General features: G+C 55.5%; 3 protein-coding genes across 3 annotated transcripts in view; 2 read left to right on the top strand and 1 right to left on the bottom strand.

Moving 5' to 3' along the window:
- MONBRDRAFT_10784 (uncharacterized protein) overlaps window positions 1–4,787 on the bottom strand; it is a gene marked incomplete at both ends in the record, with an annotated part of 9,321 nt that extends 4,534 nt beyond the window's left edge. Inside the window, 5 exons of the mRNA XM_001748459.1 lie at window positions 41–2,281; window positions 2,439–3,051; window positions 3,163–3,240; window positions 3,907–3,977; window positions 4,559–4,787. Coding sequence (XP_001748511.1) covers window positions 41–2,281; window positions 2,439–3,051; window positions 3,163–3,240; window positions 3,907–3,977; window positions 4,559–4,787 — 3,232 coding nt within the window. The remainder of the gene's footprint in view (window positions 1–40; window positions 2,282–2,438; window positions 3,052–3,162; window positions 3,241–3,906; window positions 3,978–4,558) is intronic.
- Window positions 4,788–5,390: 603 nt separating this feature from the next.
- On the top strand, window positions 5,391–7,459 carry MONBRDRAFT_35258 (uncharacterized protein; the record flags this gene model as incomplete). Its single annotated transcript, XM_001748529.1, has 4 exons — window positions 5,391–5,451; window positions 6,073–6,198; window positions 6,465–6,679; window positions 6,824–7,459. Exons 2-4 carry the CDS (start codon window positions 6,126–6,128, stop codon window positions 7,457–7,459), a joined length of 924 nt encoding a protein of 307 aa, XP_001748581.1. The 5' UTR covers window positions 5,391–5,451; window positions 6,073–6,125.
- Window positions 7,460–8,372: 913 nt separating this feature from the next.
- On the top strand, window positions 8,373–11,352 carry MONBRDRAFT_28109 (uncharacterized protein; the record flags this gene model as incomplete). Its single annotated transcript, XM_001748528.1, has 10 exons — window positions 8,373–8,801; window positions 8,968–9,054; window positions 9,180–9,438; window positions 9,624–9,709; window positions 9,855–9,937; window positions 10,036–10,121; window positions 10,202–10,313; window positions 10,438–10,555; window positions 10,708–11,061; window positions 11,236–11,352. The coding sequence occupies 10 exons, from the start codon at window positions 8,373–8,375 to the stop codon at window positions 11,350–11,352; spliced, it is 1,731 nt and encodes a 576-aa protein (XP_001748580.1).
- Between the last annotated feature and the right edge of the window lie 576 nt (window positions 11,353–11,928).

Raw genomic sequence — 11,928 nt, 5'->3', positions numbered from 1 at the left:
TCGTGCTGCACAGCGAGGAGCGCTGCCAGAAAGTACTCACGAGCGGCTGAGCGATGGATGGACAGAGCTTGCGCGACTTGAGAGGGGTGGCGCGCCAGCTCACGGCCCGTCAACTCTAGGCGATGGACTGCGACGGCAAGTGAGGGGAGCCCTATGTATTGCACAAAGCCGGCCACCGTGTCTGTATCCCAACGCTTCAAGGGCTTGCGTCGCAAAAGCTGAACTTGCTGATCCGTGGCCGCGTTGGGTCCAGGTCCGGTGTGAAGGACTGCTTCGTCATCCAGCGCTTGACTGGCACGGCGGCGGCGGGTTTGTGAGTTGGCACCCTCGGCGCCACGGTCGCTGACGTTGCCGCGGTGTACCGATGGGTTGGCAGAGGCCGAAGACGACGCCACGTTTGTACGGTGCTTTTGTAGCTCCAAATCCAGATAGCGCAGAACAGCTTTGTACACAAACTCATACTGAAGCACGGTCTGTACCATGAGCATGCGTTCGTGGCGCAGAGAGAGGATGGTGGCTTTGACCGACAGAGGCGTGAGCTGGCGAGCGGCACTCTGAGCTAGACGATCAAAGGCAACAAAGCAACCGCTACGGCCCACGCCCGAGGAACAGTGTACGACCATTGGGGCCGTCAAATTGCCATTGGGTCGCGTGCACTGCTGGACTTCACGGTGAAAGTCGAGAAAGGCATTGGGGTCCGCAGGCACGCCAGTTTCGGGCCATGCTGTGAACAAAAGTTGCTCAATGCGCCGCGGTTCACACCCAGGTCTTTCGAGGCGCAGGGTGCGACGCGCACTGCGCGGCTGCTCACGCCACGCAGTGGTTGTGACCGTGATGTCAGCATAGATGGTGCTCTGGCCTTCCTCGGGCCAGTAGCGATGGCATCTGAGGCGCCCGGCCTCAAGTTCACGAGTCAGAACCACGATAGCAGACACACCCTGCTCAAACACCATCCGCCAAAAGATATTCATGGTTGCCGGTATGGGGGCCTCGGTGACGATGTACTCGGCTTTACCGCTGACGCCAGCGATAAAATTAGCGTCAATGTAGTCGGTGTTGATCACATCCAGTCCCTCATCGGTGGTCAGATCACCATTTGGAGCCGGGTCTGATCTGAGTGCGGCATCGTCAGGGGTTACACGCACTCGTGTGTGGTCATAGGCAAAGATGTTGGAGTAGCGATGCTTATGAGTATTGGCGTCGCGCTTAGCAGCCACGCTAGTGTTACGAACGTCTGCGGCCTCGATGGTGGCGAATTCACTCTGAAGCCCATCGTTGCGCTGGAGGTCTTGAAAGTGTTGGCGCAGAGCGTTTTGCTGCAGTTCGAGATATTCGTGGTGAGGCTGGGAGGAGCGTGGTGCCTGTTGAAGTCGGAAGCCCTCATCTGTAGACAAGCCCGAAGAGGCGGAGATGGAACGCCGGCGCGGCCGGCCCGCAGCCAGAGCAGCCGCCTCAGCTTGCAAAAGTCGAGAGTGCAAACTGCCATCGGATTGTGCGATCGATGACGCCTCTGCACCAGGGTCAGATGCGTCGTCATGTAGGCTCTCGTTTGCCGAGGAGGAGATCTCGTGCTCAACAATGACGGGCGTCACAGTGGCTGCAATGGCGGGCTTGTGGGCTGTGGTCGAGCTCAGCGGAGTGGTACTCAGTGTCTCAGGCTCCTCAAATGCGTCATCCAGATTAACTGTCTCCAGTTTTACCGAGCTGGCGGGGCTCTTGAGGGGCGGCTCAGTTTCATCGGAGGTCAGGAAGGCTGACATTGCATCTGCAAGTGAGTTCGTGGTCTGGTTCGAGGAGGATTTACTTGCGGGCGCATCATCCATGGCGGCCTCGAGTGCTGCCTCGACATCCTCGGGAATGGGGCTAAAGCCTCCAGCCGCCACATCACGAGAATCATTGTCGTGCAAGTCTGGCTTTAGACCAGACTGGGGCACAGGGACGTGCTCAGACTCGGGCACAAACACAGAGTTGGGTTCAGACTCGGGCACAGGCACAGGCGTGCTTTCGGCCTTGGGAGCAGGCGGTCTGTGTTGCACCAAGATAGGAGCTTGCTGATTTGGTAGCGAAGCCGTTCGCACTTGCTCTTCCCTTGCGAGGCTGTTTGCGTCGGCGGGCGCGTCCTTGCGCTTGACCACAAGGCAAACAATTTGGTCAGAGGCTTGAAGAAGGCGCCGAACAGTTTCTTTGCTTGTGTTGGTGACGTCATTGCCATTGATGCTAACAAGGACGTCCTGGCGTTGAAGTCCGGCGCTCTCTGCCATGGAACCCGACTTGACAGTGCCTTCCCACAAACACCACCACAAATGAGTAAAATTGAGTTCAAAGAGAAAAAGCAGAGCACGGGGAAAACAAGATGAGAAAGCGTGACTTGCAAGGGTTTGCGGATGGTCTTTGTGAGGGGGCGGGGTGAAAGGGACCGAGTGTACAATGAGACATACCAACGACGTTGCGGTGATTGGCCAAGAGGGTGTCATCGGAGCGCACGGTAAAGCCCATGGGGCCCTTTTGACGATCAATCTCGACTTCAACGTTGGCCCATGCCGGGTGGGAAGACACAGGGTCAGTAGATGCCAGGGATGTAGACGAGCCAAAGCAAGAATTGTCTCCAGTCTCCAGGTCTGGGGGTGCCAAAAAGTTGTGGCCGTCTGCATCAGTTTCGTTGTCATCATCGCTGCTGCTGGCCACTGACAGAGCGTCGGGAGTCGATACGGGCGTGCTTGAACCTGAGCCAGCCTGTCGGGGCACATCTTGGTTCTGCTTGGCAACATTTTCCTCGTCCGACTCACTCTCATTGCTTGTTGACACTTCGGCAATGCTAGTGGGTTGTTGATTTGAGGGGCGCCGGGACCCGTTCTCTTCGTCGCTGTCATCGTCAAAGGCATCAGGTACGAGCTCGCGGAGCAGGGCATCCGATTCCTTTCGTCGTAAGGAGCGGCGAAAAGAGCGCTGTGCCTGTGACTTGGCCTCTGACATCACACTGTCCTGTTGTTGGGAAAGGGAGGCCGTTGCACTGACACTGGCAGTGTCGTCGGCCACACTCTGCGTGCGTTTCTAAAAGTCAGCAAGAAACGGGTAGGGGATGAGCCCTGGGTCAAGAAGCACGGGATGGGCACATGTGCTTGGCGCAGGTACGAGGTGTGACGAGGACAACAAAAGGCGTACCAGGGGAGACGAGGCTGCAGCAGGCTCGCCCAGCTCGAGATTGCCGTAGAGTGCAAGGGAATTGCGCTTGGAGCGTGCCTGGGCGAAGCAAGTTCGTACAGTGAGCCAAGCGAGAGGGAGCAGAGGGGGAGGAGTAATGCAGTGCAGTCAGCGTACGGACCGAAGGAAGGCTACTGTCGTCGCTACCACCAGATGCGGTGCGGGACAGGCGGTCCGAATTCGAGCTGATGGTACGCTGGCGGCGCGTGTGGAGCGGAACGTCACTTGAAACGGAGGTCGGGCCTTGAGGGGTGGACGGATCAGGGTCAGGTGAGGCCGTTAACTCGGATGGGCTAGGTTGAGCCACGGCCGGGGCGGGCGGGCTGGTAAGAGGGCGAGCAGTGCGGGCGCTGCGATCGGCAGCGGACGCCTCGCGACGAATTTGAGCCTTTTCAGTCTTGGTCTAAGTGGCGGGGCGGAGTGGCGGCACAGGTGCGGCAGCCAAGTTACAACAATGACAGGGTTTTGCGGTACGAGCGAGCAAAGGTAGCGTTGGGCGGGAGGTGACAGAGGCGCGCGGGCTGTGGGATACCTGAAGGGCTTGAGCGGCCTTTTCACGCTCCTCAATTCGAGACTTTTCGGCCGCCTCACGGCGTGCCTTTGCCAGCTGCAGCTTCTGCAATGCGGAGGTGCATAACCTTGAGTCCACGCCTGGCGCTTTGTATTGTATCCTTGCAAAACCGAGCATCAGGTGACAGGGTCTACCTGGTCGACGGAAGAGGGGCCATTCTTGTTCGCGGTTGGCGGGACAGGCGTGCTATTGGTGGCTGAGGCGCCTGCAAGTTGAGATGGGCAGGGATGGGATATGATGTTCAAAACCAGCCGTCTTGTATGCAGGGGTGATTTTACCACCAGAGGGCTCTACGGAGCAAGGGTTGCTCGCGCTTGGGGGGTGCAACAGTTTTACTGACCAGGTCGAGGTGGCAAGCGACGAGAACCGGTTGTGCGCGGGGCACGGGGAAGACCCTTACCGGTCGAGGCGCGTGCTGAGCTGGAGCCTGTAATTCGGGGAAAGGGAAAGGGCAGTCATTTGTCGTATCATTGCGACAGGATGAGGGAAGGAAGACCAATGTGGGGAGAAAGATACAAAAGTACAGGACCAGCACTGGGCCGCGCGGGCGGGGCGGGACGTACGAGAGGCCATCTCTGCTTGATTGACGGACAAGTTCCGAGCGTAAGGGTGATGCCGCTACGGGCGTCGTGGTCCATGCGCGAGCTGCCGTGTGCTTGGGGGGCAGGGCTGGCTGACAAAGGATCAAGTTGGCTATGCGCCTGGAAAAAACCGCCAGTTGGCCGACATGTTTCTATGCTACGAGGAGGTGGGTTGAGCTGGCCAGGATCCGCACATGTGCCACACCAGTCGGTCCGTTGGCCATGGGCGAGTGCAGCGATGCGCGTCGCTGAGCCCAAGCCAGCACCGAGGACATCCAGCCAGGCAAAAGGAGTATTAGGGCACAACAGGTAGTCGTGGCAGTGGCAGTGGCAGTGGCAGTGGCAGTGGCAGTGGCAGTGGCAGTGGCAGTGAGGCTGCCGTCGGCGTCGGCGCGCTTGGTAAATCTTGCTAAAAAGCCAGCACTGATCTGGATCTGCAAGCAAAAGTTTGTGGCAGTTCAGTGAGAACAGGCGAGCAGGCCCGATTTTTGAGTTGATCCCAACGGCACGCTGTACTCATCGCTCACGCACCTCACTGACGGCCCAGCTGCCGATCGGCGACTTGAACCCGGATCACAGGCAAACCACCAGCCAGGCAGGCAATCAGGTCGCCGGACTTTTTACTTTCCGCGCGAGATTGACAAATTAAGAGAGAAAAGAGAAAGAGAGAAGAGAGAAGGCGAGATCATAACAATAAAAGATCTGACAATCGAAAATCTGATCTTTATTTCCCGAGAGGAATGTGATATTGAGGAGAAGATCATCGGGTTCAAATTGAGCAAATTTTTGACAATCAAAATGACCCTATTTTTCATCTGCACCCAATACAAGTGATCCATGAGCCAGTTGGTCAGGTCCCAAGCTTGCCCCCCCTTGCCCCCAACTTGAGCATTATTTGCCTTACCACGTTGGCTTGAGAGAGAGAGAGAGAGAGAGAGAGAGAGAGAGAGAGAGAGAGAGAGAGAAAGTCAGAGAGAGAGAGAGGGGTCAGAGGCTCGAGCTACCCACTGCACTTCTTTTGTTTTGTTGTGTTGTCAAGTTACACACACACACACACGCACACTTTGGTCTTTTGTATTTCCCGCGCAGGGTCACTCGGTAAGAGATCGGAACCCGCTGCCGTTTCTGCCGCGGGTGCCCTTGGCTTTGGTCATTGAGGACGGCTGTTCTCGACTCGGTTTGCATTTCGTACACAGCTGCAAAGGTGTGCCTGTGTATATGGAGTGCAGACTGCCATCAGCACATACTAGTTTTAAGGCACCTCAACCCTTCTTTGCCCCCAAAGCGGCTGCCAAACCAGCCCATCACACACCCCGAGGCGAGGCGCACAATCAGACACAATAGCATTTGGGTTTGTTCCCAATTTCGGTGCTTGTTCCCTTTTTGGACTGCCAGTCATCACATTGATTGACTTGAACCCGCTGGTACTGATTGAGAGGCACCGGTGTATGTCCAGGCGTGTCTGAGCGGCCATCGTCGCTGTTGTTGTGTTCCGCTTTTCTTCCGACTTCACCATCTTCGCATCCTCCGCTGCCATTTTTCTGGTTTTTTATTTTATTTTATTTTTTCACATTATTTTCGTGTTGTTTGTTCCCAGGTGGTTCAGGCCTGCCCCTTCCAACTTGCTTGCCTGTCTTCCACAGCGCCTCTTATTTCCTCGTCGGATCGCGCCTCGTATCATCTCATTTCCCCCTTTTTTTTCTGTTGGGTCAATCTTAGCTTTTCGTCGTCATCGTCGCCGTCCCTGTTGCTATCCAGCTCACCGTCAAATCATGTCGTCCGTCGACGTTGACAAGATCATCTCAAAGCTGCTCGAGGTCCGCGGCAGCCGACCTGGCAAGACTGGTTCGTATCTCGCTCAGCCAGTCACACATCGCTCGCAGGCTCAGAGTTGGCTTTCCCCCCCAAGCATTTTTTAGCTGTCTTTTGTTGTCAAACATAATTATTTGTTCCACGATTTTTTTTCCATTGTTTATTGGCTGCGCGGCTTGCCACACGAAGGGCAGCCCCTGTGCGATTGCCACTATGCAACTGCCGATCAATCATGTGCTGACCCCCTTCTTGCTGTCCCTCTCCCGCTCTCTCCCGCTCTCTCCCTCTCTGTGGTACAGTTGACCTGACCGAGGCTGAGATTCGCGGTCTGTGTGTCAAGTCGCGTGAGATTTTCCTCAACCAACCAATCCTCCTCGAGCTGGAGGCTCCCCTCCGCATCTGCGGTGACACCCATGGTCAATACTACGATTTGCTGCGCATGTTTGAGTATGGTGGCTTCCCCCCCGAGTCCAACTACCTCTTCCTTGGCGACTATGTTGACCGTGGCAAACAGGTGGGTTGATCTATTGGTGGCTTACCATCAAGCTTGAGTGTGCACCTTTCCTTCTGTTTAACGGGGAAACAATGGCCGGTGGGCCGGTGGTCTTGATGGGTAATTCGCCATCTCATCAATGAACACATCGTATTCTTGTTCTAGTCCCTGGAAACCATCTGCCTCTTGCTGGCCTACAAGATCAAATACCCCGAGAACTTTTTCCTGCTGCGTGGCAACCATGAGTGCGCCAGTATCAACCGCATCTACGGCTTTTACGATGAGTGCAAGCGCCGTTACAACATCAAGCTCTGGAAGACCTTCACCGACTGCTTCAACTGCCTGCCCGTTGCTGCTCTGATTGATGAGAAGATCTTCTGCTGCCATGGTGGCCTTTCCCCCGACCTGCAGTCCATGGAGCAGATCCGCCGTATCATGCGCCCTACCGACGTGCCGGACACGGGCCTCCTCTGCGATCTCCTCTGGGCTGATCCCGAGAAGGACTCAACGGGCTGGGGCGAGAACGATCGCGGTGTCTCGTTCACCTTTGGCCCCGAGGTGGTTGAGAAGTTTTTGCACAAGCACGACATGGATCTCATCTGCCGTGCCCATCAAGTGGTGGAAGACGGCTACGAGTTTTTTGCCAAGCGTCAGCTCGTGACCATCTTCTCTGCACCAAACTACTGCGGTGAATTTGACAACGCGGGTGCCATGATGAGCGTTGATGAGAGCCTGATGTGCTCCTTCCAGATTCTCAAGCCCGCGGACAAGAAGACCAAGTACTCTGGCTTCAAGAAGTGATCTCCTCGTGTCAGAGCTTTTTTGTGTGTGTGCTGCTGGGCTGTGACGACCCGACCTACTTAGCTTGTCCGACTGAAGAGTTTCACCCTGGCTGCATTCATCTCTTGAGAGTACGAGGGCAAGTGGGCCCTCAAAGATTGTGTTCCACCTTTTTGTCCTTTCCCGTCGTATCCGCTCCTTGAGCGGGTGCAAATGACATGTGTGCCGTGGGGATTGCAGAGCCGTGTCCCCGGTGTATCAGTCAGTATCTCTGTCCTTTCAATGTTTTGTTTGTTTGCGCTTTGTCCATGAACCAGGCAATTTTGTTTTTGTCATGAGGATTCCATGCCACTCGTCTCTCGTTTTGGGCTCAGCAATTCCTGTTTCAGGGTGCGACGCAATGGTGCAGGCATAATTTGGGCCATGCAAAACCTGTCCGCATGCCTTCAGATTTCAGGGCTGATGACTTTGGCGTAACGACGTCCAAGTTCCGAGCGTGCACGCCCCATATTTGTTTCCTGCTGGATGCAACTGTGGGCGATCGTGCCTCTTGCTGTTGCTTGTGTTTCTTTTCTCCTCTTCTCTTTTCTGGGGGTATTTTTTTTTGCGTGTAGTTTGGTGAACGCTCGACTTGGGCCTGGCCATGCGACCTCTGTGGGAGTGCAGTCTTTGTAGCTGGACCAAAGGGGCCAACCACCAGTCTAGATACTGCTGCCTCTCACGTTATCTTTGTGTTCCTTTGCTGCACTTCCTGTACAACGATCTTCTCATAACTAATCCAAACTCCTAACCGCTACATCTTGGGTTTATCAAGTCCAGTCCAGACCAAACTTCATCCATCATTTGAGAGAGAGAGAGAGAGAGAGAGCCATTTATGATTTGACTTTTGCCCATTTGCAACTTTGATGTGAAGAGGAAAGCAAAAAGGCGGGTCATGGAGGATCCGCTGCTGGCCCAGCCGCCTGGCTGGCTGGCAGATGTGCCACAGAGCTTGCTGGCAGCTATTCGCGTGCATGACGATCCTACCAGCGCTGATATTTTTGCTCTGCAGCGAAGTTGGGATTCGACGACGCTGGCGCAACGCGATGTCTGGCTCAGTGAGCTCCATCGAGCCGGCGTTGATGTCAACGCCATTGATCCTGTGTCGGGGTGTGCTTCCATCCATCTTGTCGTACAAAGCGCGGCACCTGGCGTCGGGGACGATGAGCAAGCCGCTGAATGCTTGGCCCGCCTCATCCGAGAGGGGGCCGACGTCAATCTGCGATGCCAGCATTTGGGCATGACACCGCTGCATTATGCTGCGTACTTTGGCGCCCCACACACCATGGATGTCCTGCTACGAAGCCGCTCTGTCTCTGGCAACGTGCGTTCGTGTGCTTCACGTGGACCCTTGCATTCCCAAACAGCCCGGGCCCCCGATGGTCGTTTCTCATGTCCTGCATTGTGTAACCCTTCAATTCCATGCCGCTCACCGATCTGACCAAAACCTGTTTGCTTTTGTAACCTTTCCATCTGCTGTTGGCGCTCAGGCGGAGGTGGACGCCATCTGTACTGGCATGCAAAGAGGTACAGCTCTTCACCTGGCTGTTCTTGGCAACAATCTGGAGTGTCTCAAGGTTTGAATCGACGCCTGGCCATGACGCTCCTCTTTTTTTGTTTTCTCTCTCTCCCCCTCCCTCCCCCCCTTTTTAACCGTTTGGCTCTTTTCCTCGGTTTCCCCACGCGGTCTGAATGGATCTAGCATTTGTTGCAAGCACGCGCCAACTCGGCCATACGTGATGGGGCTCAGCAACGGCCGATTGACCTGGCGCGTAGCATGTTGTCACGTCCGAGCGAGTTTGATGACCCTCCCACTTTGGAGGAGATGATTCGCTTGCTCGAGGCCGACGAAGGCCGTGCCGTTGTTCACGATGCACCACCACGCAAAGCCGTTCAACAACCCGCCATGCAGCCCTCGCCCACGTCAGGCCACGCCAACGACGCCTTGCGCCGCCTCCGTAGTACGTTAAAACTTTGAATGCGTCGACAGGTCACTCGCAGACAGGTTATGGGGTTCAAGGGGTTGGGGTGGACCCTTGCGTCGAGCAGTGGATCATGTCAGCGGCGCTTGACTGACCGAGCAATTGGCTGTGCGAGATTGGAGACTGACTGACCACACGTTTTCGTTTTGCATCCATTTTGCCAGATAGCCTTATGCCCATTAACATGCAAGATGCCTTTTCCGACTCGAGTTCCGTGAGCAATCCCAACCTTGATGATGGAGAGATTGAGGTTTGTTTCAAGGGGCGATTGAAGGCCAAGGCGGGGGCGGACTGCCGGTGTCAGCCCACGTGGCAGCGAGGTTTTGGTGACGGCCGACCTTCTTATCTTGCATCTTTCTTCCCAACTCATGATTATGGATTTGCTTCTTGCTCAGGTGGGCGATCGCGTTATGGTCCGAGATAAGGGGCCTGGCATTGTCCGATTTAAGGGCCAGACCAAGTTCAAGCCCGGCATGTGGTAAGCTACCTACGAGGAACTATGGGGACTGACTTTATCCAAAATGCCTCGACTCGTTAACAAGTCGCTCGCTCACTTGTGAGGTCTCTGGTGTATAGGTATGGCATCCAACTCGACGATCCCCAGGGCCGAAACAACGGCACTGTTGGTCTGGTGACATACTTTCGCACCAAGCCCATGCATGGTCAGTGGGCAGGACTCATTGATCGGATTCACCTCGAGATTGTACAAGACAAATTGGTTGACCTGCGGTGCGCATTACAGGCTGTTTTGTGCGGCGAAATCGTTTGAGCAAGCTGGGCAGCCGCGTGGCCTCCCCGCAAGTAAACGACTCGGATGTAAAAGTGACGCCTACTGCGCGGCAGCTGGCAGCCATGTAAGGACCTCGAGTGCCAACGAAGGCGATGCACTGGAAAGGAAGCGTGTTTGTTTGTCTGTGCCAAGTGCAGTCACTAGCTTACACGCCTGGCCTTTCTGTGTCGTGGGCGTTGGTTGCACAGTCGCATGAGCCGACGCAAGGCCACGCCGTTTACAGCCCCCACACTCAATGTGGGACAGACCACTCGTGTGGACAAGGGCTTCTCGGAAAATTATGACCACTACAGTTCCAAGCAACAGGTGGGCTGCTTCTTCCGGGTTGCTTGGGCCATATTGTCTTTCTTCAGCAAGGAGAGGGAAGAGGGAGGAGGCGGGGGTCGCAACGGCATCTTGTGGGGGCTTTTGGCCTTGAAACTCAATGCCTTTGTGTGGGTGCCGACTTTGCTTTGCAGCGGGATGCCGAAGCGACGTCTGTCTACTCGGACGGGGCCAAGTCGGCGCAGCCATCGCCCGATGACGTGCAGGCTCGCTTCCGTAGCAAGCTTTACAAGAGCGCGGGGAAGGAGGGAAAGAAAGAAACGCCCCCCAAAGCGCTCAGACCCACAAGCCTCAAGGGCAGCCCGTATCAGAAGAGCAGTCCTGGCGCTGCCTTTTCCCCAATGCACGATGCCTTTGGGTTGCAGTCTCGCGTCTTGGTGGGCAAGGACATGGGCTACGTTGTTTACATGGGCCCCACTCATCTGGGAGACGGAAACTACATTGGCGTGGCCTTGGACCGCGCCGCCGAGAACGGACACGATGGCACTGTACGTTCATAGCCCACGGGCCCAAACCGCTGGGCCTGCTGTTTGTTCTAATACCAAAATGTTAAGTTTGGATTGCATGGCCAGATGGGGGGCCTAACAACACCTCTTCGGCCTGTGGGTGATGGGCATGCATTCAACTCACGTGTGTCGGGGTCGTTCTGGTGACTGATGTAGGTGGATGGAAAGCGATACTTTTCCTGTCCGGCCGGACGAGGAATGCTCAAGCCTGCGAACCGCGTGTTTTGGCACGGCAAGCGAGTCTCTGACGTGCTCGATGAGGATGATGATTAAGCCTTTGAAAGCCTTTTGAGTTGAAGCTGTCGGATATGCTTGATGCACATGCCCTATTGGTGTGAGATGTCCTTGTGTTCCTCTTCTTCCTATGATCATGTTAGCCAAAATTGACCTTTTTTTTTTTTTTTTCTTTCACGTTGAAGGCAGCGGCATGCCATGACCAAGGTTGCGTTGCACAGCCAGCATGTTTCACTGTCGCTCCTTGTGCTGCCGTGCATCCCTCTGTTGGTAAGGGGAGGGCGCCGGAGCCGTTTCCGTTTCCCATCACAATTGTGCATGAGAATAATTATTACCCTCTACAAATTGACCCCCGATAGCCCTATTTGATGTCCTGTTTGCGCGAGGATGGCGCAATCCTACTGCAATCCGTTGCACAAACAAACGGACAGAATGCTACCAAGTGTAAACGTATGATAGTGTGGCCAAGTGGCACGGATTAGGAGGAAAGGTGTGCTTGACTGACATCGTGGCAGCCAGCGCCAGAGCACCGCGGCAGGTCCACCACATCACGCGAGTTCTCGGTCAGCCGGGCAGGTGCATATCTATGGAGGGAGTGTGTGTGGCGTGTGTGTC

The sequence above is a fragment of the Monosiga brevicollis genome, genomic scaffold, assembly GCF_000002865.3.
Source record: "Monosiga brevicollis MX1 MONBRscaffold_23 genomic scaffold, whole genome shotgun sequence".
Taxonomy (NCBI): Eukaryota; class Choanoflagellata; order Craspedida; family Salpingoecidae; genus Monosiga; species Monosiga brevicollis.
Note: the sequence above shows the minus strand (reverse complement) of the source record. Positions and strands in the feature narration are given on the sequence as shown.